The 25,489-nt window shown below is 39.0% G+C and overlaps 1 protein-coding gene across 2 annotated transcripts in view; it reads right to left on the bottom strand.

Moving 5' to 3' along the window:
• MYO3A (myosin IIIA) overlaps positions 1–25,489 on the bottom strand; it is a 219,961-nt gene that overhangs the window by 902 nt on the left and 193,570 nt on the right. Inside the window, exons 32-34 of one of the 2 annotated variants that reach the window (XM_033100700.1) lie at positions 16,084–16,190; positions 10,714–10,754; positions 9,003–9,146 (exon numbers count right to left, since the gene is read on the bottom strand). In XM_033100700.1, coding sequence (XP_032956591.1) covers positions 9,003–9,146; positions 10,714–10,754; positions 16,084–16,190 — 292 coding nt within the window. Of the gene's footprint in view, positions 1–9,002; positions 9,147–10,713; positions 10,755–16,083; positions 16,191–25,489 lie in introns of those variants that run through there. The other variant, XR_004422433.1, reaches the window with a different exon arrangement.

Below are 25,489 nucleotides of genomic sequence, written 5' to 3'. Positions count from 1 at the left end.
AGTTGTCTAATAGACAGCCATTATTTTGCATTTTTAAACTGCTCAAATGTTTCTGAACAATGTTCCCAATCACTCCGTTATTGACACAGTTGCGGTGTGGGCCCTGTCAGCTTTTTCAATAAAGCTGTTGGGCTAAATTCCCTAAACTCACTGTTGGGAAATCCTGCCAATGTTTACCTTTGGATTCTGCAGTCTGCCTGAGGAAGTGGCATACTACCTAAAATGCAGCTACACAGATTCATCCAATTATTCATGGAACACCCATTAAGTAACGGCCGCCAGTGTAGGTGATGGGTGAACAAAAGTCCCTGCTCTCATGGAGTTTATCATCTAGTATGGGAGAGGACCATAGACAGCTTTTAATACACCAGATGGGGTGTTAGACAGACAAATAAAGCAGGCTAATGGGGGTGTGTGTGTCTGTGTGTACAAGCAATTTCATAGAGGCTGATCAGGAAAAGCCTCCCTGATAAAGTGACAAGGGAGGAAAGACCTGCAGGAAGGGGAGGCGTGAGCCAGGAGATCTCTCAGGGAAGGGCCGTCATTCTTGGATGACGGTCAAACAGTGTAAAGGTCCCAAGACTTCAGTGTGTGTATTTTATTCAGGGAACAATGAAGAGGCCACTGGGGGGTAAATGGGTTCAGTGAGGGGGGAGAATATCAAAGGATGAGACAGGAGGAATGAGGGGATAGTGTGGCAGATAATTTGGTGCTTTGAGACCATCGCAAGGACTTGAATTTTATTTATTTACAGTGAGAGAGGCATTGGAGAGTTCTGAGCAGAGGAATAATTCATAAAAGGATCTGGCTGCCAGAGTGGAAATAGGGAGACCCCTTAAGAGATACTGTAACAGTTCAAGCAAGACTGATAATGGCTTGTTCTAAGCTTGTAGAGGAGGTAAGAATTGATCAGATTCCGGTCATAACTTAGCAGGTAGAACTGAAAGTTTGCTGATGGAGTCGATGTGGGCTGTAAAGGAAAGGAATCAAGAATGTCTCCAAGGTTTTTGGCTTAAACAACTGGAAGGATGGAGCTGCCATTTGAGTTGAGGATTTCTGTAGGAGGAGCATATTTTCTTTGTGGGGGGGGAGAAGGAGGTAAGATTCTGTTTTTGGCAATGCTGAGTTTACTTATTAGATACCCAAGAAGAGATACTGAATAGGAAGTTGCATATGTAAATCCTGATCTAGGTTAGAGATTTCACTTCAGGAATTTTAAGTAAATAGATGACACTGAAGGTCATGAGAGTATGTGCTGATAAAGCAGAGGACCGGACACTCCAATGGTAAGAGGTCAGTGAAATGAGGAAGAAGTAGCAAAGGAGAATGAGAAGGTAGGTGAGGTAGGAGGCAAACCAAGAGAAGTCTTATCCTGGAGATACATGTTTAAATAAAAAATGAGAAATTATAAAGAAAAAATGTCAAATGCTGCTGATAGGGTGAGCTAAGGACTGAGACTAGATAATGGGATATGGCAAAATGGAGGTGACTGGTGGCGTTGGCAGGGGCAGTTTCAGTGGAATTGTGGGAATGGAAACGTGAGTGAAGTGGCTCAAGCGAGATGGGAAGAGGGGTTGTGGAAAAGGTTGAATCCCACTCATGAATTATTACTCTTTTAATAATGAAGAGCAGGATCATGGGTGGTTTGGAACGGGGAATTGAGTCAAGAGTGTTTTTTATGATAGGTCCAAGCATCATGTTCACAGAGTGTCAGAAATGATGCTATGCTGTAAAGAGTACAAATGTTCAAGATGCATGGAGAGAGAAGACAATTGTTCTTGAGTAGATGGAAGGAGCTGGATTCAGTGCACAACAGGAAGGTTTGGCCTTAGCTAGGAGGACAGTAGTCCACAGTAAACTGAGGGAAGTGTATGGGTAAGTGGTAGATGTGGTGGTGGGAGCATATGTTCTCTGCTGTTGTTTTCTCAGTAAAACAGAAAAAAGGTTGTCAGGTCAGAGAGAGGAGGAAGTCTGAAAGAGTGGGAAAGTGGGATAATGGATTTTTTAGAGAAATGTAGTATTATAAAATAACTCCAAGGGCCTGCCTAAAGTTTGTGGTCATAAATTTTAAGGGAGAGTAGACTATGTTTTTCTCTAGCCATGTTCAGCTATATGGGTGCAGGTATGGATTGGGTAGGAAGTTGGGTTTACCCAGCACTGGGGTTTACCAGTTGCATATAACTGAGGGACAAAGGGGCAAGGTCATTGAAGGTATATGCAAACGAGTGAAAATAATGAGAGGCGAGAATGGAAAGGCTAGATTTTGCCTGCAGATGGAATATGCTTTTATTCTAGTCCATTCTGAATAGAAACTTTAAAAAAAGAAACCTTTGGGAAGGTCTTTCAGGGCATCCTGAGCTCAGTGGGTACTCGACAGGGAAGATATTTGTGTGGCCTCGTGATGGGCCTCTTTGGGGAGGATCTTGGGTAACAGACTTGAATTCTCATACCTGTTCATCTCATTTCTGGTGTAAGAATATTGAGAATCAGCCATCTGCCAGGTACATCACACACATTACCTTTAATTCTAAGGACAACATGGCAAGTCTTTACTTCTTATCCTCAATATGCAGATGAGGAAATTCTAGTTGATACATGTAGTGAAGAATAGAGAGGGGGTTCACATCCAGGTCTAGAGCACTCAGATCTCATACTTTCCCCACTGCATCCCTTTGCCTCTTTTCTGTTGATACTTCTTTTCTGATTCTCCTATCCCTTAACTGAGGTACTCTTGTTCCATTTTATTCCGCCCTTTCCCTTCCCTCTTCCCTATATCTTCTTACCATAATTAAAATCTGGCTATGCCTTAAATACCCCACATCACTCTTTAGAGCTCAACACAGACCTCATCAAGTCCCATCTTAGGAGGAGGCGAGGAGACATCAATTCTCCTGTTGCTCTCTAATGCCGTTCTCTAATCACTGACTACCTGCCACCACTTGTATTCATTTAAAATGCACAAGACACTTAACTCATCATTGATTCTCAGATCCTTTGTGGGTGATATCAGTACTTGTGTGTGTGTGTGTGTGTGTATAAGTAGTACATAGAATATATTGTCAGAATAATATATTGTACTTATTTATATATGATATAAACATATATTATATAAAATATTTTTATTTATATACTATACATGCATATATAATGCAAATATATTTATTATAGAATAAATAATTGAATATATAATAAGATATATATTCTTTCTGCAGTAATGTGATCCAACACAGTTTAGCCCCAAGTTTCTCCAATTGTTTTTCTGTGTTGTTTTTGTTTTCTATTTTAAATTTAGGATCTTATCAAGGTTTATCTAGTGCATTTCAGTGTTTTGTCTCTTTAATCTCCCTTAGTTTAGAAAAATCCCTTCTTGGTGTCACCTTGTGCAGCTTTATAAGATCAATATACTTTCTCTCCAGAGTCAAGTCCTTTGGATATAATGATTACATCTCATGCACCAATGTATCTACCCCTTCCCCGAACACCCAGAACGGTGCTTTAATTAGGGAGGGGATGTATAGTGGTTAAAGTCATCCACTTTAGACTCAAGAAGGCCTGTATTCAAATTCTGGCTCCATCACTTACTCGTATTATCTAGGTGAGTATCTGCTAAACTTTGTAGACTTAGCTTCCTCACCTATAAAATGGAACAATAATAGTAATTGCCTCACCAGGTTGCTGTGAAGTTAATGAGATCATAGTCATAGCACAAGGTGAGTACTCAACCAATGCCTGCTAGCTTCTAGCATTCTTATTCTAGTGGACACTAACGACACTTCCATAAACACCCTGAATACCAGGCAGAACATCAAGGATATAACACGTGTGTCTGCCGGTGGGGAAAGGATGAGAATATACTGGAGAGAAGGCAGACTGGGTTGTTAAAATAAGAAGCAGGTAAGTCAGTGAAATGCAATTTGAGCAGGGAGTGGAAAAGCTTAGATTTTGGTTTACTAACTCAACGTGTAACTTTGGACAAATCACTTGGTATTCTCCTGTATAGAATTCTGTGGTTAGACTGGAACATCTCTAAGCTCCAACATGTTACAGTTTTTGATACCAAGACTAAAGAATGCATTTTCTGCTGGAGAGCCACGATAGTGGAATAGATAAACACTCTGCCTGCTTCCTTCCATGAACACATTAAAATTACAACTAAATTATAGAAAAACAAACCTGGAGAACCATCTGAAGTCTAGGTGAACAGAAGCTTTATAACTAAAGATATAAAGAAGAATCCATGGCAAAACTGGTAGGAGGGGAGGAGACGTGAAATGGGCTGACCCCAAACCTCCGTGTGGTTGAGAATGAGGAGGGATATCTCAGCCACAGAAGTTACCCCCCAGAGAATCGAGAGACCCCAACCCCACACCAGGCTTCACAGGCTGGCGTACTGGTGCCAGGAAAAGGAGCCCCTACAACATCTGGTTGTGAAAAACACTGGAGATTCTGACCATCTGGGGGGGATGGAAGGCTGCGGTAAACCCAGACATCCTCTTAAACAACCTGCACACAGATGGTCTGAATCCCAGGGACGCACCCTGGGCTCCAGCAGAAGGACAGCGACTCAGAGGGTGTCAGAGACATATGTAGGATAGATTGAGGTGTGTGACTTCATTGAGAGGGCTGGAGGACAGTTGCCATTTTCCCTGTGAGGGGATGTTTTCCTGTGTAGCCAGCAGGGAGGCACTGTCTTTCCTGTGTTGAGCACTCCCCCACACCCATGGCCAAATCTGAATCTGAATTGGCTTGATGAACTCCATTAGGACCCTGGCCCACCCAAATCCCCCAACACCTGAGGCACTCTCTACCTAGCAGCCAGCCCCACCCACACTGCACTCTTTCTTGGAAAACTATTGGAGTCTGTGGGCCATAGGCAGTGATGACTGGCCTTGGTGTGCTCTGAGAGTTTTGTTGAGTATCTCTAGGCTCAGCACTAGCACCAAAACAGAATCTATATTAACCTGATGACCACAATTTTTCCCACTCTAGTGACTCTCTGAGACCCTGTCTCACCCAACTCGCATACCAAAGAAGGCTTTTTCAGTGGCTGAAACATAAAGGAGCTGGCAGGTGGCAGGAAACCACTGGTGTCCTATAGCTACCCCAGGCCCAGCACTGGTGGCAGCTATACTTAGTTTGAAGTGTGGCCTCTCCCATGTGCCTCCAGGTTTAGCACAGGCAGCGAACAACCATGAATCGCTTTGTAGCTCCTACCAGGTAGTCCCTGGCCATTGACAGGCTGTGGGTGACCTGGGCCTGCACCGGAGCAACCTCCAAATCAACATACTTGGAGGTTGGCTTCAGACCATAGCAGAGCACCACCCAATTAGCTCCACAGTGGCACACTGAAAGGGGTGACTCAACAGCACCAGTGCCCATTGGGGCAAATTGCACTCAGTGGGGTCAGCCCTCTGCACAGCAGCCCATAAGCTGTGGATGTGGCCAAACCCCACAGCCAATCATCCCGAGGGTCAACCCCACTCACTGTCATGTCAACAGCAATCAAGGCTCAGTTATAACAGAAGGGCACAAACAACCCACACAAGGGACATTCCTGGAGCACCCAGTGCAGATGGCCAGGGAGACGGTGCCACTGGTCCCACAGGGCACCTACTACATAAGGCCACCCGGCCAAGGCTGGGAGAAACAGCAGACCTATCTAATACATAGAAACAAACACAGAGAGGCAGCCAAAATGGGGAAACAAAGAAATACATCCCTAATGAAGGCACAGGAAAAAACTCCAGAAAAAGAATTAAACAAAATGGAGGCAAGCAACCTACCAGATACAGAGTTGAAAACAATGGTTATAAGGAAACTCAAGGAACTTAGTGAGAACTTCAACAGAGAGATAACAAGCATAAAAAGGGACATAGAAACCATAAAAAACAACAAATCAGTAGTGAAGTATACAATAACTGAAATGAAGAATGCACTAGAAGGAATCACCAGAAGACTAGATGAAGAAGAGGATCGAATCAGTGATTTTTAATGTAAGGTAGCAGAAAACACCCAATCAGAACAGACAAAAGAAAACAAAAGTACAAAAAAGATAGTTTAAGAGATCTCTGGGACAACATCAAGGGTAACAACATTCGCATCATAGGGGTACCACAGGAAGAGACAAAGCAAGGGATTGAGAATGTATTTGAAGAAATAATGACTGAAAACTTTCCTAATCTGGTGAGGAAATAGACACACAAGTCCAGGAAGCCCAGAGTCCCAAACAAGATGAACCCAAACAGGCCCACACCAAGACACATTATAATTAGAATGGTAAAGGTGAAAGACAAAGAGTATCTTAAAAGTGGCAAGAGAAAGGCAACTAGTAACTTATAAGAGAGCCCCCATAAGATTGTTAGATGATTTCTCAACAGAAACTTTGCAGGCCAGAAGGGATTGGCACAAAATATTCGATGTGAAAAAAAGCAAGGACCTACAACCATGATTACCCAGCAAGGCTATCATTTAAAATCGAAGGACAGATAAAGAGCTTCCCCGACAAGAAAAAGCTAAAGGAGTTCATCATCACCAAACTAGTATTACAAGGAATCTTAGAGGGGCTTCTTTAAGACAGAAAAAAAGATCAAAATTATGAATAATCAAATGGCAATAGCTACATATCTATCAATAATTAATTTAAATATAAAAGGATTAAATGTTCCAATTAAAAGACACAGAAGGGCTGAACAGATAAGAAAATAAAATCCTTATATGCTTGTATGCTGCCTATGTGAGACTCACATCAGATTGAAAGACACACAGATGGAAAGTAAAGGAATGGAAAAAGTTATTTCATGAAAATGGAAATGAAAAAAAGCAAAAAAGCTGAGGTAGCAATACTTGTATCAGACAAAACAGACTTTAAAACAGAGACCATAACAAGAGACAAAGAGAGACTCAGGTCCCCACTTCTGGGTATTTATTTGAAGAAATCCAAAATGCTACTTTGAAGGGACATGTGTATCCTTTTAGTCATTGCAGCTTTATTTACAATGGCCAAGATGTGGAGGCAGATTGGCGTCAATGGAAGAATGAATAAAGAGGAGGTTGTACATATATAAAATAGAATATTGCGTGGCCATGGAAGGGAATGGTTTCTCTCCATCTGTGGCAGTATGGATGGACCTGGAGGGTATTGTGCTAAGTGACGTATGTCAGACAGTGAAAGATAGATGCAAAGTAATTTCGCTTATATATGTAATCTAAAGAACAAAATAAACAAAAAATAACCAGAAACAAACTCATAGACACAGAAAACATTTTGATAGTTGCCAGATGGGAGGAGGGTTGGGTGTGTGGGTGCAACAAGTATAAGGGATTAACAAGCACAAATTAGTGATGGGCATATAGGGTATAGCATAAGGAGTAGCGTCAATAATATTGTAATAACTCTATACGGTGTCATATTGGTACTAGACTTGTTGGGGAGATAGATAGGAGGGGATTGGGGGCAGAGTGAAAAAGGTGAAGGGATTAAGAAACACAAATTGGTAGTTACAAAATCGTCATGGGGATGTAAAGTGAAGCGTAGGGAATATAGTCAATAATATGGTAATAACTATGTATAGTGCTATGTGTACTAGACTAGTCGGGGGGATCACTTCTTAAATTATATAAATATCTAACCACTATGCTGTACACCTGAAATTAATGTAAAATAATATTGAATGTCAACTGTAATTGAAAAATTAAAGAAGGGGGAAAGGTGAAGGGGAATAAGATGTCCAAATTTTCAGGTATAAAACAAATAAGTCATGGGGATGTAATGTACAGCACTGAGAATATAGAGAATATAGTCAATAATATTGTGATAGCATGCTATGGTGTCAGATGGTGGTTGGACTTATCATGGTGATCACTTCTTTAGATATATAAAAGTTGAATAACTATGGTATATCCCTGAAATTAACATAATGTTGTATGTTAGCTACATTTTTAATAAAAATCTTTTAAAAAATCCTGTACCCTCAAAAAAAAAAAGAATGCATCTTCTTTGGGGTACACGAGGAGGAAATCTTAGTTCAGGTAGATTCTGGAAAAGCAAATAAGATGGTAATAGCCACCTTTATGGACCCCTTGCCCTAGGCCACCTCTGGTGTTAAGCACCTCACATACATCATTTCATTTAATCGCTAGACAACATGCTTAGGCAATTATTAGTAAATCGTTTTGCAGATGTGGAAACGGAAGCTTATAGAGGTCTAGTAACATGAGCAAGGTTGCTCAACTACTAACTGGCAGAATCAGGATCCAAATCTGACTCTAAAACCTCTTCTCTTAGCCATCATGTCACACGGTAGAAGACATGGGTGTGAGGTCCTGAGTGCCCTGGGCTGATAGAATATTTGCTTAGGATTTTGGAAAAAGAGCTTTTCATGGCTTGTCATTGATTCCATTTCTCATAGACTACATTTCCAAACTTGCAATTTTAAAACTTCATGAAGAACATTTGGGGAAAGAAAAAAAATATTCCCAAAGTAGTAAGTAAGCTAGAAATGGTTAAGTTACTTTAGGTCAAAGTCTGTAGCAAAGCGAGAAATCAAATAAAAAATACATATTTCTATAGCAATCTTTCTCCCAAGTATTTCTATTTGGACTGACATCACTAGTTCTAAGAAATTACACAGTATAATTGAGAAACCAATAAGTGATTAAAATTCCATTGGTTAAAGCTTAACCAAAGATTTTGGATATGGTTTTTTGTTTATAATTAGTATGGCCATATATTTATCATCCAAACTGAGATACTTTTAAAGAGGAGTGTTATTAATGATTACACCAGGAAAACAGGTATAAACTGGGACTGTGCTAAGAAAACTGGGACGTGTGATTATGCTGCCATGATACCTATGATTTTACTTTTAAACTACATGTCAATCAAAGATGTAATATTGAGTTAGAATGCTTTGTCATTAGACATACGTGAAATGACAGTGCTTCAGAAATGGAATTGTGAGTATAAGATTGAAAATGCTGTACTTCAACATGTAGTTTATTACCTTTCATCGGCCTTGAAACACTGACTCTGGAGTTCTCGCTCTTGTCTTCGTTCTCTTAAACTAGGGTTATGTTCCTTCGGTCCAGAATGACTGGGCAAAAATTCCTTGTAATAGAAATCTTCCAAATCTAATAATTTTCCCTGACTGTAAAAAAACACATAAACACACCACTGTATCAATTGAATTATCTATTCACTTAAACTTATAGGATACTCGCCTCCTTATTTTAATGTTATTTACTATAATTTAGGAGTAACACATACACGTATGTATCAAAAGAAAGAGGAGAAGTCTTGAAATGTGCAAAAACTGTACAAGTATATACCACAAATTAAAAAAAACACACCCCAAAACGCTTATCTCTTACCTTTAAGAAAGCACTAACTGCTAAAGCGGCTTTCCCTGATTCTGTTGCATTCAACTTGGCACAATGTTAGTCGTTACTAGGTAGTCAGTGATTACAGTGTTCCAGTTTGGCTAGTCTAGCTCAGGGTTCACAACATACCCTCAGATCACTACAAGCAAAGCTGATATTTATGTACTAACACATAGCACTTTCCAATTTTATCAGTACAATAATGTACACAATGTTTCATGATCTTACCTTACTTCCTTTACGGGTAATCTTCCATCCTCCCCCTACCTGTTGGTCTTTAGGTAATTAATTTTTGTGCTAGATTTTAATTCCTGTACATGGAACACACACAGGGTGTTCCCTCAACCATTTTAGTTCTTGGATCTACTCTGCCTACAGTTTTGGTACCTGTGGTACTCAGTGTCTGTAGTCTGATGGGGCTTCAAATAAGGTAAACAGCTATAGGTCTGGAAAACCACCAGGTGTTACAGTGCTTCTGGGGCAATGTGCTTTTCAAGTTACAGAGACCAATTTATAAATGAACTTTCAGAATGCTACTGATTCATAAATTAGGGACTCTGTGTCCACTCACGCTTAACAGAACCCTTAATTGCTGTTAGCACAGTGGAAATTAGATGATTTGAAACAGTGGTAAAATATTAAAATAGTAAAGTATTGGTGGGCTGAAATATTGGAAAAGGAAGGGGAACAGTGTGAATTTAAGTGTGCCCCACTTGCAGGTAACACAAATCTTTAAAAAAAAATTTTTTTTTAAATTGGGGAAGAGTGTGTTTTTCCAGGACCCATCAGCTCCAAGTCAAGTCGTGGTTTTCAATCTATTGTGGAGGGTGCAGCTCACTGACCCATGTGGGAATTGAACTGGCGACCTTGGTGTTATGAGCACTGTGCTCTAACCAACTGAGCCAACCGACCACCCCAGGTGACAGAAATCTTATCTACCGAACAAATCCATAAAAGTGAGATTTAACATGTCTTGAAGACTAAAAATCAAAAAGGAGTTTGGGGAAAGAAAGATCACGAACATGGGTATGTTCAAATTGCCCAATCAAAACCATATCAATGAATCAAGAAAAGCAAATTCTGTGTTGGGACAGTACAATTCATTCAAAACTATGAGTTTTTAATGTACACTTTGCACTGTACTAGTTCAGTATATTTCCAATAGACAAGATCTTATAAATTACATATAAACCACATACAGATATTTGTAACATAATTGTATTGAGAGCACACTACTTTCCAAATCTATCCACATAAAATTGGTGATTAATTGATTTTGAACATAGATTGATATTTTTGTGTGATAACTTATTGAAATCTAGAAATAATAATTACCTATCTTTCCTTGGTCTTCGTTTTTCTTCTTGGATTGACTTCTAAAGGGAATAGAACAGTTTTAAAAATCTATGTAATATTATGATTTCAATATAATGTAATTGATATATTACTATAATCTTAATATATAAATGCATTTGTTCTGTAAAGCTAACTTAGATGTAAACAAGTAGATACAATATTTTTAAAATCTAAAGACATTCAATTTACTCAAAGTTTACTAATGACAAATTTGTGATTAATCTTTGCATTTCATACGAAGAAAGAGTTTACCACACAGTGACCAGTATACACAAGATTAACTAAGGTCTATCTATCTACAAATGGGGGAAAACATGTCAGAACTTCTGGAAAATCCACCTCTCTTCACAAATGCAGTTGTGACTTAGGCAGATTAATTAGGCTGCTTTGATGTCGTGCTTATATGTCATCTTTGTCTGCAAGTAAAGCAGAGACGTGGACAGTGAGGGCAGGTGCAACAGTTTACAAAAGAATGAAATGTGACATTACCACCCTATAGGAGCCCATTTATGACATCAAAGTGCAGCACAGATGATACATATGTTTATTTCCAAAATGTTTTCATAGTTGAGAACTTTATGCATCAAGGCACAAGTTATTTACATATAGATATAATTACATATATTTTAATCAATGCTTCCATTTGAACACTAACAAAATGGTACTTCATTTTACCTTACATACAAAGCAGTATTAACTTTTGTACTTTAACATTAGTAATGTGTTTCACGGTTCACTAGCTCAATATATTTGGGCTCATGCATATACCTGTTACAAGAGCACGTATGTCTTTTACGAAAACAAATATTCCACTCACCATGAACAAGCTGAAGATACTATAATTATGGCAACCCTCATGCAGATATTAAGTGAGCTGGCACCATAAAAGTTCATGATAATAAAAATGGCAATTAATAATGGTTTGGAAGTATTGAGGGTTTTCCTAATACTTTCAGACACACTAAGTCATTTTATCCTCATGATTTGTAATATACTAAAATGTTGGATGAGTCAAAGAGTTCATAGTTTCTTTCTTTCTTTCTTTTTTTTTAACTGTGAAGCACGTGCATTTATTCATTCTGAAATAAAGTGAAATTGGAATATTTTCTCTTTCATTTCCCCAAATTCCACCCCTCCCCCTTTTTCATTTCTGCTATGGTGGAGGCTGTCAACTGTAGGCGGGCATCCTAGTTTCAGTCTCGTAATTTCAGTATAGAGCTGTGAGCCCAGTACTCTGGATGTCCATAGTTTCTTTAATTCTTATTTGTTGGTATTTTAGTGGGTGGATGGGGTGGAAGTGAATGCTTATATGCATCAAGTCTGGGAGTGGACCATTGAGGAAATGACAATGTAAGGGGCAGGACACCAATTACATTTCTGTCCTCCTTCTCATTTCCTATTACTTCACATTCTTGACCTAATGCCCTAGTCTAGGAGGTGCTTATAAATAATTGTATTACCAGCATAGGTACAATGGCCTCTAGCAATCCAGTTAATGATACCTGGGAACAGGGTGGTGTTTGCTGTGTGGGTTGTGGTTGTTTTAATATGACAGAGGTCCTGCCACCTTAATCCATTATTTGAAAAAAAAGTCTGTCTTGTTCATGGTAACAATTTTCTATGATCCAAAGTTAAGCTAAAATGATAGCATGATGTTGAGTGCAGAGATTCCTTTTATACAACCAAGAATCAAATAACGTTCTGCTCTTGAATTCTCAAGTTGCAAGGACCCCTTTTTATTCTGGATCTGCATTTCCTTCTGGGAGGTGGTGTATATAAGTTGCTTCTCAGTTACAGGAATTCTTAGAAGAGAAAAATACTGTTCAGGCTTATTTCACTCTTGCCTATGCTAGGATATTCTAATAAAATGTTAATAATACATTTTCCAAAAATTACTTAAGATGGCTGATACTAGAAGCAATGATATAATCAAAGTAATAAAGTAGAAGTTGTAAACAAGAAACAAAGAGGACAAAAATGTGTTAAGATGGGGTCTTACATTTGTCTCCTAGTTTCCTATCTGCTAGGGTCAAAAGAGAAGTGTGAATCTGTGAAGAAGGAAGCATATTTTATGTCATGGAAGAGGATTTAACATAAATCTTATTACATGGGACTTTATATTGGGGACATTTATTGCAAAAACAAACAATGTTTTCGATTATAGTTTTGAAATTACAAATTACCAACTTGAAATTTGAAATGGAAAAAAAGAAGTTGTTTCTTATGGAACTAAGAGTAAAGAAGAGGGAAAGACAAGGAGACAAACATGACTCAAGGAGGAGATATTCCTGTGAGAGTGTTCCTTGAGGAGGCTTTTAAAAGAACAGAGCTCTTAGCTCAGGGGAATTTGAAGACTCAGCTGCGTCTCACCTGACATAAAGAAGCATGTTTTAGAAATAGTCTCATAGATACAGAGAACAAACTGCTGGTTGCTAGTTTGTTTGGGAGGATGGTTGAGAAAGATGAAGGGATTAGGAAGTACAAATTCGTAGTCACAAAACAGTCATGGGGATGTGAACTACAGTATGGAGAATATAGTCAATAAACACAGTAAAAACTGTGTATGGTGTCAGATGGGTACGAGACTCATTGGAGGATCACATCATAAAATATATAAATGCCTAACCACTATGTTGTACAGCTGAAACTAATATAAAATAATATTGAATGTCAACTATAATTAAAAAAATATATAGTCATGGGATATAAAGTACAGCTTAGGAAATATAGTCAACGGTATTACAATGGCTGTGTACGGAGTCAAGTGGATGGATTTGTTAGGATTATCACTTTGTGAGGGGTGTAAATGTCTAATCACTGTTGTTTTGTACACCTGAAACTAAAAAAAAGAAGAAATATGTTTTATGACAAAACTTTAAAATTCACATTAATTCTATCATGGTGGACACAGTCTTACATTCCTTTTGGAAATACACGACTTATTTAGAGGCCTTTACAAGGATAAGGAAAGTCGCCAAAACATAGGAAAAAAATATCTTGGAATAACCAAACTACCCATTGCCGTAGTTCAGGGAAGGTACTGGAGAAAATAATCAAACCAGACGGGACCTCTGTTATGACTGTGTTCAGTTATTTTTTGAGGACACTGTTGGCGCTGAGTGGTTTTGCGGGTGGCCGCCCAGCTTCTGAGTGTTAGAGCAGCCCACACACCATTGCAGCAGGGTGCGCATATCCCGACAACGCTCTCTCCTTCACAGGCAGGCTTCTTAGGCTCAGCTTACTACTATTTGTTACATAATAGCACCATTTCCCAGCCGTAAGAGGTTAAGAGCATCAAATCATAGAAGAGAGCTGGTGTTGACATTCGGGCCGTCAGAATGACCACAGGAAGAAGTGACATCCGAGGCGAAAGAAAAGCTATAAAAATAGGTAACACAACTTGATAGCACAGCTGTTGGTGAGGGGCAGGTTCGGGGAAATCATTTCCACAGCTCGGCAGCCCCCAGAGCCCTGTCCTGCAGCGCTGTGTTATTTAGCAAATAGTCTTTTATTTATGAGCAACACACGTGTTCTGGCAACAGCGGGTGGAGTCCCTGACTTCACAGAGCTTACAGTCAGACAGGAGACAGGTTGAGAAACAAATATTTATAAATGCTCTGAAACAAATGAAGCAGGCCGGGGGACACAGAGAGATGAGACGCTGTGTTGGACATCACGGTCAGGGAGCCTCCCTGCTAAGGACAGATCTGAATAAAGTACCAACACTTTTGCTCATGACAGTGACCTGGGGTCATCAAGAAAAGGTTTAGAATGTGCAGTATAATATATTTTAGAAAGATTTTCATGAAGACCATTTAAAATTACAGAAAATGTTTTGAAAGGGAAAGGGAGCGGGGCCCCATTAGAGCTGTAAATTTCACTTATGTGTAGTACCCCGAATCCTGGTAAGGGCCGATCAATATGAGCACATGATGTGTTTGCACTTCTAACAATAGACTAGTTTTCTGTGTTTTATTTTTCAGTGAGCCACAGATTTCAAGACTCAGGGTTACAAAAAAGGATTCCAGCTACTAATAACTTAAGATGTATTAAAACACTCCATTCGTTTAAAAAATAATGGTTCAATGACCAAGTAAACTTTTTTGGGGAAGGGACTCATTTGTGAGGCTTAGAATCTGCTTCATAATTCTCACTGACTGGTTGGGTTTTAGTCATCAACCTTCCTCCTTTTTTCAGTCTCTTGTCATTTCTCCTATTGAGAATGGTATCTCTTTGAAGCCACGATAATCGTCATTTCAGTTGCATTTAATGAAGATCACTGAGCATCATTACTACTTATATTCAGGGTTAACAGGAAATGTTTGGTACTTTCTAATCTTGTTCTCTGCTGTTCGGCCTCAGCAGGAGTCTGGACTTTATGCTGAGGGAGTCGCTGAGCTAGTCAAGGGTCTATCAAGGGAAGAACACGATCGAATTTATGGTTTAGGGACATTTTCTGGTACAGGCTGCAGACGCTGAGATGAGAAGCACGTAGGTAGGGCCTGAAACATTCCAGGTGGGAAGTGATGATGGTCTGAAACAGGGCAGCCGCTGTGAGATCAGAGGAGGGAGGTGACTGGGAGCAAGCCACACTTTAGAGCGACTGATTAAATGTCAGGTATGAGACAGTGAGGGCCAGGACACCCAGGCTCTTGGCTTAGGTAACCAAGTGGAGGATGGTGACATTCGCAGAGAACAGGGCCATGAGAGGAAGGGCAGGCTGGCAGGGTGATGCCAACAAGCTCCCCTGCTACACACGGTGAGTGACAGGAGCGGTGGAGTCGGAAGACTGCAGTACAATAATGGCCCTGACAAGTAAGAAGTGTCATGTCTGTGTCTCAGAGTCCTGATCTGTGAGATGGGATGTCTGCTTAGGGGCTGTTTCTAGAATTAGGTATCACAGTGGATATGAAAACGGCTCTCACCCCAGGCCTGGAATTTAAAAGGTGCTCAACAAATGTCTCGTTCTTCCCCTCCTTCCCTTTCTTCTACTTTCACCGTAACTCACCCATTCACCTTAAGGTCCCTCTTTGGAGAACTCCTGCTATGACGTGCTTCTCTTTCTGGGTTACTATTTGCATATCAGCTCAGATTAATGGACCAGCAGAGAAAACCGCTGGGAGGACATGGGATTATGGGAACCTGGGAGAGGCCTGGACGTTGAGGAATTGGAGCTGGAGGAGAGCTGAGTGCCCAGATCCTCAGCCAGGCACAGGGCACTGAAGCAGAAGCGGAAGCTGAGGGGCCTTTCCCTTTTGCGCAGCACTCCCTTTTGACAGGCCTAGTGTGGTCACAGTGGGGGTGGTGGATGTTATGGCTCCCATCTGATAAAAAGAGTGAGCCACTTACATGTAGTAGATAATAGTATGTGCAGTCTTCAGGGTTATTTAATGTTTTGGGTTTCCGGGGCCGTCTTGGGGGTCTCAATATTTTTGGCTCTTCTCCTTTACAGATACCTACAAGAAAGGTGATCATAAACAAGTATTCAATTACAGACTATCATCAAGCAATGTTTTCCTTTTGGGGTAAATAAAAAAAATATATATACATACCACTGGGGCTAAAGCTCGGAGAAAGAGGAAATACCTTTGTTCCCCCAACCGACCCTCATCATATTCCTCACCATGTGCTTCCTTCCGATTGTCTGGTGGTCTAGGACTTAGAGAGAGGTAACGGGGAGTGGAGAAAGGGAAGAAAAGAAATGCACAGACATAGACAACAATTTAGTGGTTACCAGAGGGTAAAGGGGGGATGGTAGAAGCGGGTCAAATATATGGTGATGGAAGGAGAACTGACTCTGGGTGGTGAGCACGTAATGTGATATTTAGATGATGTATTACAGAATTGTACACTTGAAATGTACATAATTTTACTAACCATTGTCACCCTAATAAATTAAATAAATTATATATGTATATATATGTATATTCAGAGGGTGCCAAAAAATGTATACAAATTTTAAGAAAGGAAAACACTATTAAAATGTAATACTCAATATAGACTGATAACAAGAGAGGAATGCAAATCACATTTGACTTCTGCAGGTACAAGAGGTGCTCAAAGTGATTACCATCAGTGTCCAGATACTTCTGATTACGGCGAACTACTACTTAAGCAACGCTGACGAAAGTGTCCACTTGTATACATTTTTTTGGCACCCCCAGTATATAAAAGAAATGCAGTTTGGTAATGTGGAACAGGGTACTGTAGTTCAGAGGGTGGATAGGAAGAGGAGACAAAGTTGCTACAAATCTTTAAAATGGGTATAATGCTCACAGACTCTTGCTGGCCCCCTTTCCCCGTATCACCAGCCTCACAGGGCGACCAGCCTCACACAGTGCCTGCCCAAGCACTGCCTGGTGTTCACTTAAAGTACCACCTCAGGTTACGGCTGAAACAAGGAGACTGCTCATTTGTAGGCTTCACTCTTTTCCTAAAAGCCTAATCTAACCTTTTGCCAAACTTTAGAATCTCACACTATTAGAATTTTCAGATCTGACTTTAAAAACCTTAACCAAGAAAGAATAAAGTTCGTCATCTTTTTCTGCCCTTTCTGTCACTATAGCCAAGTTCTCCAAGCTGAAGCACATCATCAGAGCTCGATGATCGGCGCGCTTGGTTGTTAGTGTTCATTACAAGTAGCTTTATGTTTACAGAGCTGACAGGCTTCTCATGAAGTATTTCTGTCTATTTTTCACGTTCTGACACCGCACCCCCTGACTGCATTTGTGCAGGAATGTCTGCTTGATGAATAAAACAGGATCAGTGTGGGAGAGGGTTATCAGTGCTTACTGGAGAATGGCGTACGGTTAACAGGTATTTAAGTATACATTTTTTTTTCAGCTGAACTTTAAGGGTACTAATAGATCATTATTGCCTGAAATAAAGGGACAGTAATGATCCCCAATTTGTAGATGTACAGAGAAACTGAATTGTTCCGAACCATACTAATCACTCAGAGTCAAAGAGAATCAAATCAATGAATATTTAATACTACGTGTTTGACAATTATAATAAGCTCGTGAACTTGTTGCAACAATGTTGCTATCCTTTGTTTATTCATTATGAATTTGTAGCAATTGGACAAAGAGTTAACCAAGTTTACTATTTGGAAGTGCTGAGAAGACTGCGTGAAAAAGTTAGATGACCTGAATTTTTCGCCAACAATTCATGGCTCTTGCATCACGACAATGCACCAGCTCACACGGCACTGTCTGTGAAGGAGTGTTGAGCCGGTAAACAAATAACTGTATTGGAACACCCTCAGTCACTTCTTTCTTTACCCGAAGATAAAGGAAATATTGAAAAGAAGACATTTTGATGACATTCAGGACATCAAGGGTAATACAACGACAGCTCTGACAGCCATTCCAGACAAAGAGTACCAAAACTGCTTTGAAGGGTGGACTAGGCGCTGGTATCAGTGCATAGCTTCCCAAGGTGAGTACTTTGAAGGTGACCATTGTGATATTCAGCAATGAGGTATATAGCCCTTTTTCTAGGATGAGTTCGTGAACTTAATTGCCTGACCTCGTAAACAGCCATGACTGGCAGTGTAAATCAGCTTCAATCAGAACAGAGACTCATCTATAGCTAATTTTAAATTCTGTCCTATGCCCGCCCCGCTAAGTAAACATACTGATCACAATAGCATTTACAGTCTAACATTATCCAGCTCATTCATTTCAAAACTTATGGGAATTTGCTGGATGACAAAGACTTCAGCTAGTTAGGAGTACTTCCTAGAGGTGCAATGCATGAAACAACGCTAATAATAGAAAACCATGACCATCATACAGTACCATACAGAACCATCTTTTTTGAATATAACGAAAAGAAAATGAGGTCTTTGTTAATAAGACCTGGTTAACAGGGATTAGTAATAGACAGAAGTAAAAGCACTTGTCCATCCAGTCCCTGGAAGTTCATCTTCCATTCTCTCTCTCCCTTCTCCACAGGAGCAGACAGAGGAGGTGAAGGGAATTTAAAGATCAGAGCCCTGTCTGCCTCCTTTCTCGGACTATCACAGGCACAAGGAGAGACGCGAAAACCAGCATAGTTTTTTATTTTCCTTCTGTCCCAGTGCTGATTATTAAACAGCTTCTATTAGCTGTTGCAAACTTTTATCATTTTAGAATGTATTGGTCATATCCATTTATAGTGCTCATTTGAATCTGAATGGAAAGATAAAAATATAGTATCAAGTTATGTTTTTAGAAACATGAAAGTGACCTGTGACTAAATTTTAACCTGACTTTTAATATCATATAAAGTCTGAATTAAAACATCAGAACAATACTATTGTAACACAAATTAATTAAATTGAAGGTGGCAAACAAGCTGAGTAAATGCCAAGAGAGTGAAAACAAATCAGATTCTGGAAATAAAGGAAGTCTTGCTCTTGTCTTCATTTTCTCATCAAATTTTCCCCATTCAATCTGATTTCTACTACCAAGACTCTATTTAAATTGCCTCCTAGAAGGTCAAGGATGACCACTTTATTGACAAATCCAAAAACCCTTTATCTGTCTTTATTATCTCTGACTTCTTCATCATTTAACACTGACCACTCCTTGCTTTTATGACTGAGGATGAGGTACCTGAGGGCAGACACTGCATCTTATTTATCTTTGCATGCCTAGCACTTAAGGAAATGCTTGACACATAGTAAATGCTTATTAAAAATTTGCTGGATGAGTAAATAATCCCTTTGCCTGCTCTCAGCCACTTGCAATTTCCATAGTTACTCCACACTGACGACTTCCTAATGTATACCTCAGGTTTGACCCTCTCATCAGCACCCCCAGAGCTTCTGCCCTAACTTCTTATTGAAAACTTTCATCTCAGACCCTCAGACTCAGAGGAACCAGTGGTCACCTTTCTTCTCCATCTAGGATGCTGTATACCATTTCCTCAATGGCATCATTATTTCTGTCCCCCTGATTGAAAACATTGATTTGGCCCTGTCTTATCCTTCTTCTTAATTTCCTATAAATACACATTCATCAACTTCTGTCAATATTAAATGGTATTTCAAGGAGGAAAATCCAGTTTTCATTTGTGAGAAATTTCATTTAAAAAAATTACGGTGCTTCTTTTTTCCTTCTTCATTAAGCCTAAACTTCTAAATCCAGATTCTTTACAATGTCAGCAGTTTCAATTTTACCTTTCACTCCCCCCTCCACAAATTAACTATCTCCTCTGGTCAGCCTAGTACCCTTATTGGAACCCCCAACACACCACGTTTATAGCTATAACTTTGCTTGTTCTCATCTTCTCACAGAGAGGCTTTCATAGCCTCACTTAAATCTTAAGCGTCTTTCAATGCCTGTCTCCACTCCTATCTCTTCTAAGAATCTTGCACTGACTGTCCAGTGGTCTCGCTCATGTGAACACCAATGGTACTTACAGCTGTACGCATTATTTGAAATGTGTTATGGGCTGAATTATGTTTCCTCGAAATTCATGTGTTGACGTCCCAGCCCCCAGTACCTCAGAATATGACTGTATTTAGAGAAAGGGACCTTAAAGTGAGGTCATTAGGGTGGGTCCTAATCCAACAGGACTGGTGTCCTTATAAGTGGAGATTAGGACACAGGCAAACATAGAAGGAAGATGATGTAAAGACACAAGGAGAAGATGGCTATCTATAAGCCAAGGAGAGCCTTCAGAAGAAACCAACCTTGCCAAAACCTTGATCTTGAACTTCTAGCCTCCAGAACTATGAGGAAATAAATTTCTGTTGTTTAAACCAGCTGGTCTGTGGAACTTTATTATGGTAGCTCTAGCATAATAATATAGAACTTTATTGTTTTTGCCTATGATTTGTTTTTGTAAGTAATGGGACTTTATGTTTTTGGATGGTACAGATCACGACTTAGGTTTTGATGCCCTCTTGCCTTGTCACTGGTGATCTGTATTTGCGGATAAGAGGTTTGACTGATTCCATTTTAGCTTAGAGACGCAGTGCTAAGTGAATAGTATATACTTAATGTACTTTGTTAACTGGATCACTACTGTCACTAGATATAAAAAATAAATTCCTGATGCTTTAAAAAATATATAAATAAAAGAACAAAACTCTTGAAAGAGAACTCAGAAGACTTCATGAACAATCTAGGGGTACAAATGTCTTTACCCAAACTCAGAAGTCATAAAAAAAATAGACATATTTGCCTATTAAAAATAGATGAAAACCTTATTAGGCAATGAAGTCAAAAGACACATAATCGATTGGGAAAATTATATTTATAATACAGATGACAAATAATGGGTTGGTATTTTTAATAAATATAGGTGCTAGCAAATGACTGAGAAAATACAGACCAACTGAAAAATGGGCAAAAATATAAACAGAAAGTTTAAGATAAGCAAATCCTAACAGCCAATAACCCCGGAAGGCAACTAATCTTGCTAGCAGACAAGAAAATATAAATAATGAAATATAATTTTATTTCAGACACATTAACAAAGATTAAAAAGAAGGTTAACTGCTAGACAGGATGTCAGAAAAAGTATATTCTCACAAATTGTTGAAGGAAATGTCAATTATCAGGGCTTTTAAGAAAGCAATCTATCACACACAAAAAAATCTTTCAATTTAATAACACCACCTCTGGGGACTTATTCCATAAATTAAAACCCTAGTATACAAGGACATTTGCAAAGATGTTTACCACAACATTTTTCAGAGTGTCAAAAAATTTAAATAGTGAATATCTAACAACAGGAAAAAGGTTATGTAATGATTCATACATGGACTATTACACAGCTAGTAAAAACAATAAATTATAGCTATTCCAGTTGATGTGCAGGGATTCCTGCTAAAGTACTGAGGGACAAAAGCAAGACACATAAGTGTTTATATTATGATCCTATTTATATAAGAGAATGAGAAAAATCTCTACGTCTGTATGTATGTATAAGTACACATATGCATACCTGCAAAAAATATTAAAGAATAAATGTTTTATAATAAGGGTTCCTTTAAGGGAGAGTAATGTGGGTTGTGGAGGGAGAACAGGAGTGTATGAGGGGGAAGGAAACAGGAAAAAAAGAGAAAATGAAAAACGATCGCATTAAGAATCCTGTAATGTATGGTATAGTCACATTTATGTATAATTATAAACATGCATGCGGGTATGTGTAGACATATTTGCCTATTAAAAATAGATGAAAACCTTATTATGACAATGAAGTTAAAAGACACGTGATAGATTTGGGGTTGCCATTATTTGATATAAAAAATGTCAAAATGCCAAAGGAGCCAAAAACATACAATGGAGAAAAGAAAGTCTGTTCAATAATGGTGCTGGGAGAATTGGAAAACCACGTGCAAAAGACTGAAACTAGACTGCTATCTGTCACCATGGTCCAAAATTAACTTAAAATGGAATAAAGACCTAAACATAAGACCTGAAACAATAAACTTCAGAGAAGAAAACACAGGTACTAAACTTACGGACCTTGGGTTCAAAGAGGACTTTATGAATTTGACCTCAAAAGCAAAGGAAATAAAAGCTAAAATAAATGAATGGAACTATATCAAACTAAAAAGCTTCTGCATAGCAAAAGAAATCATTGACAAAATAAAGAGACAACCAACTGAATGGGAGAAGATATTTGCAAACAACGCTTCTGATAAGGGACTAATATCCAAATATAAAAGGAACTCACACAATTCAACAACAAAAAAGCAAACAATCCAATTAAAAAATGGGCAGAAGACGTGAATAGACATTTCTGCAAAGAGGACATACAGATGGCCACTAGAGATGTGAAAAGATGCTCAACATCACTAACCATCAGAGAAATGCAAATAAAAACCACAATGAGATACCACCTCACACCGGTTAGAATAGCTATCATCAACAAATAATAATAACAAGTGTTGGAGAGGCTGTGGAGAAAAAGGAACCCGCATACACTGTTGGTGGGAATGCAGATTGGTGCAGACGATATGGAAGGCAGTGTGGAGGTTCCTTAAAAAATTAAGAATAGAATTACCATATGACCCAGCAATCCCTCTCCTGGGTATCTACCCCAAAAATCTGAAAACATTTATATATAAACATATGTGTGCTCCAATGTTCATTGCAGCTTTATTTACGGTGGCCAAGACATGGAAACAATCAAAGTGTCCTTCGATAGATGATTGGATAAAAATGTGGTATACAGAGGGTGCCAAAAAATGTATACACATTTTAAGAAAAGAAAAAACTGTATATCAAAATTACACTGATGGTAACCACTTTGAGCACCTCTTGTAATTGCAGAAGTCAAACGTGACTTGCATTCATCTTTTGTTATCGGTATTGAGCATTAGAATTTTAATAGTTTTTTTCCTTTCTTAAAATGTATATACATTTTTCTGGCATCCTCTGTATATATGCAATGGAATTCTACTCTGCCATAAGAAAAGATGAAATAATGCCATTTGCGACAACATGGATGGATCTTGAGATTATTATGCTAAGCGAAATAAGTCAGACAGAAAAAGTCAAGAACCATTTGACTTCACTGATATGTGGGATACACAACTAAAAGCAACAAAGGAACAAGATAAATAAAGAAACAAAAACTCATAGACACAGACAACAGTTTAGTTATTACCAGAGGGTAAGGGGGATGGGAGGTGGTAGAAGACGGTAAAGGGGTCAAATATATATATGGTGATGGAAGGAGAACTGACTCTGGGTGGTGAACACACAATGTGATATATAAATGATGTATTACAGAATTGTACACTTGAAACCTATGTAATTGGCTTCAAAACTAACCATTGTCACCCCGATAAATTTTAATTAAAAAAAGTCAAAATGCATTGAATTTTCAGAATTTCTATTTAATGCTTGTATCTTGCAGAATCTGCTTTAGTGTTATTTCACTGACGTTAGGACAATCTGAAGCAGAGGGCTGAATATACTTAAAGAGTGTCTCATTTCAGATACTGCCATGCAAAACGGGAGGTCAGCAAGTGAAAATTATTAATGAATATATTCACTGGGGTCTGACTGCTCAGATTACATTTCCCCAGACTATTTTGTATTTTTGAAAAGCAAACTTCCCATGAATTTATCAGCACACAAATATTTCAGAAAGGCATAAGTTTATTTTTTGTTCCTCTAAAGTTTTGCTTCTCTGAGGGAGTACAATCACTCTCTCTAACATCATTCTAACCCCTTAATTACAAAAGTGACATAAACATTTATAATCACAAATGATCAGCAGCATATCAATGTTGGCAGTAGCAAAATTAGGTTTGTGACTATTCTGTGTGATGTGCATGATAAACATTAGCTAGTAAAGGTTATTGTTATACTAAATAGCCAGAGGGTAAAGTATTTATTTATATTGTAGTTCCGGTAATGATTTCATTAAGTGCCTTAGTTTACCAGGAATGAACATTTTCTTTTAATACCAAAATGGACAAACATCTTAACATTTTGCATCCCGAAGAAGATAGATTTAAAACTCATTGTCAATATTATTTGCTTTAGAAAATTAAATTTCAGTATTATTCTCATTTTAATGATAATTATACTTTTATTTACTTAAGTATATATACAGAGTATACTTTACTTAAGTATCACATGTAAATCAGATATTAGCAGATCAGAAAGGCACTTACGTTATTGTAATTTCTTCTTTAAGAAATCAGTTTTGTCGTTTTTGTACATTTCCATTTACTCCTGACAGTCTGTGAACTTTAAGTATTATAGTGGCCTACAGGAAATCTTAGAAGGAAGGAATATTTCTTGCTGCATATCCAAGGCAGCGTTTGCCCTAGTCAAGGTTGCAAGCTGCCTTCCAGAGCTGCTGTTTCTGCCTTTCACCTCCTCTGCCCTTCAGCTGGGGCAGCCCCTCTGGAAAAGAACTGGATACAGGCTCTGATTCTACCTACGGTGAGCTGTTCAGTTTGCATCACTCCTCTCTGCCTCATGCTCTGAGCTCCTGGAGATACCTTTTCATCATTGCCCCAGATTTGACCACTAACTTCCCTCTCCTCTCTGGACTATCTTTATTCTTTTGAGTCCACCTGAGGTGAAGAGTTGTAAGGGCAGGTGCTTCTCCAGCTCTGAGTGTCCTTAATACTCAGGGGCTTCTGCTGACCTTCTCAATAGGCAGCTACCAGCCTCCACTCACCTGGAGAACTGCTCAAGCAATTCCTTTGGCTCTTTCTTTTCTACAAACTGAACACTGATGCCCTCGAGCCAGGTTACCCCTGTACTCACCCAAAAGGTCACTGGCTTTAAGCTTTTTGCTACTCTCCGATTTGGGTACGTTAACACTCTATCCAGAATTTTGAAAATGGAGCATTTCGTTTTTTAATTACACTCTTAGGTTTAGGTAAGTTACTTTCCCCAGCCTGCCTCCGCCCTTGTCTCTTTCAATTATGTCACAGAAGAAACAGAGGACAATAAAGCAGCTCTGTGTGGGCGTGAGACCACTAGACGTGGCCTCTGGACCATCATTTGTCTCTTGGATATGGTCAGTACATATCGTGTCATCTCGGTGGGGCGGAGGTCATGGATTACAGTTCTCAAAGGTGAGTTAGTTTTGGTTTAGAGCATGGGGTTAGGTTAAACCCTTATTCGCAGCCATCTTGCATTCATGTTCACAGTCATCAAAGAAGGACACCCTAGCAGAGGCGTATGAGAATGCACGATGATGTGACGATGACGTTGACTTGAAGGTGCCATTTTTGTTGGGTGTGATGCTGAAGTGTGTATGAACATCCATGATGTTATGGATA

The sequence above is a fragment of the Rhinolophus ferrumequinum genome (genome assembly GCF_004115265.2).
Source record: "Rhinolophus ferrumequinum isolate MPI-CBG mRhiFer1 chromosome 5 unlocalized genomic scaffold, mRhiFer1_v1.p scaffold_110_arrow_ctg1, whole genome shotgun sequence".
NCBI lineage: Eukaryota > Metazoa > Chordata > Mammalia > Chiroptera > Rhinolophidae > Rhinolophus > Rhinolophus ferrumequinum.
The sequence above is the reverse complement of the archived record's forward strand: the minus strand, read 5'-3'. Positions and strand labels throughout refer to the sequence as shown.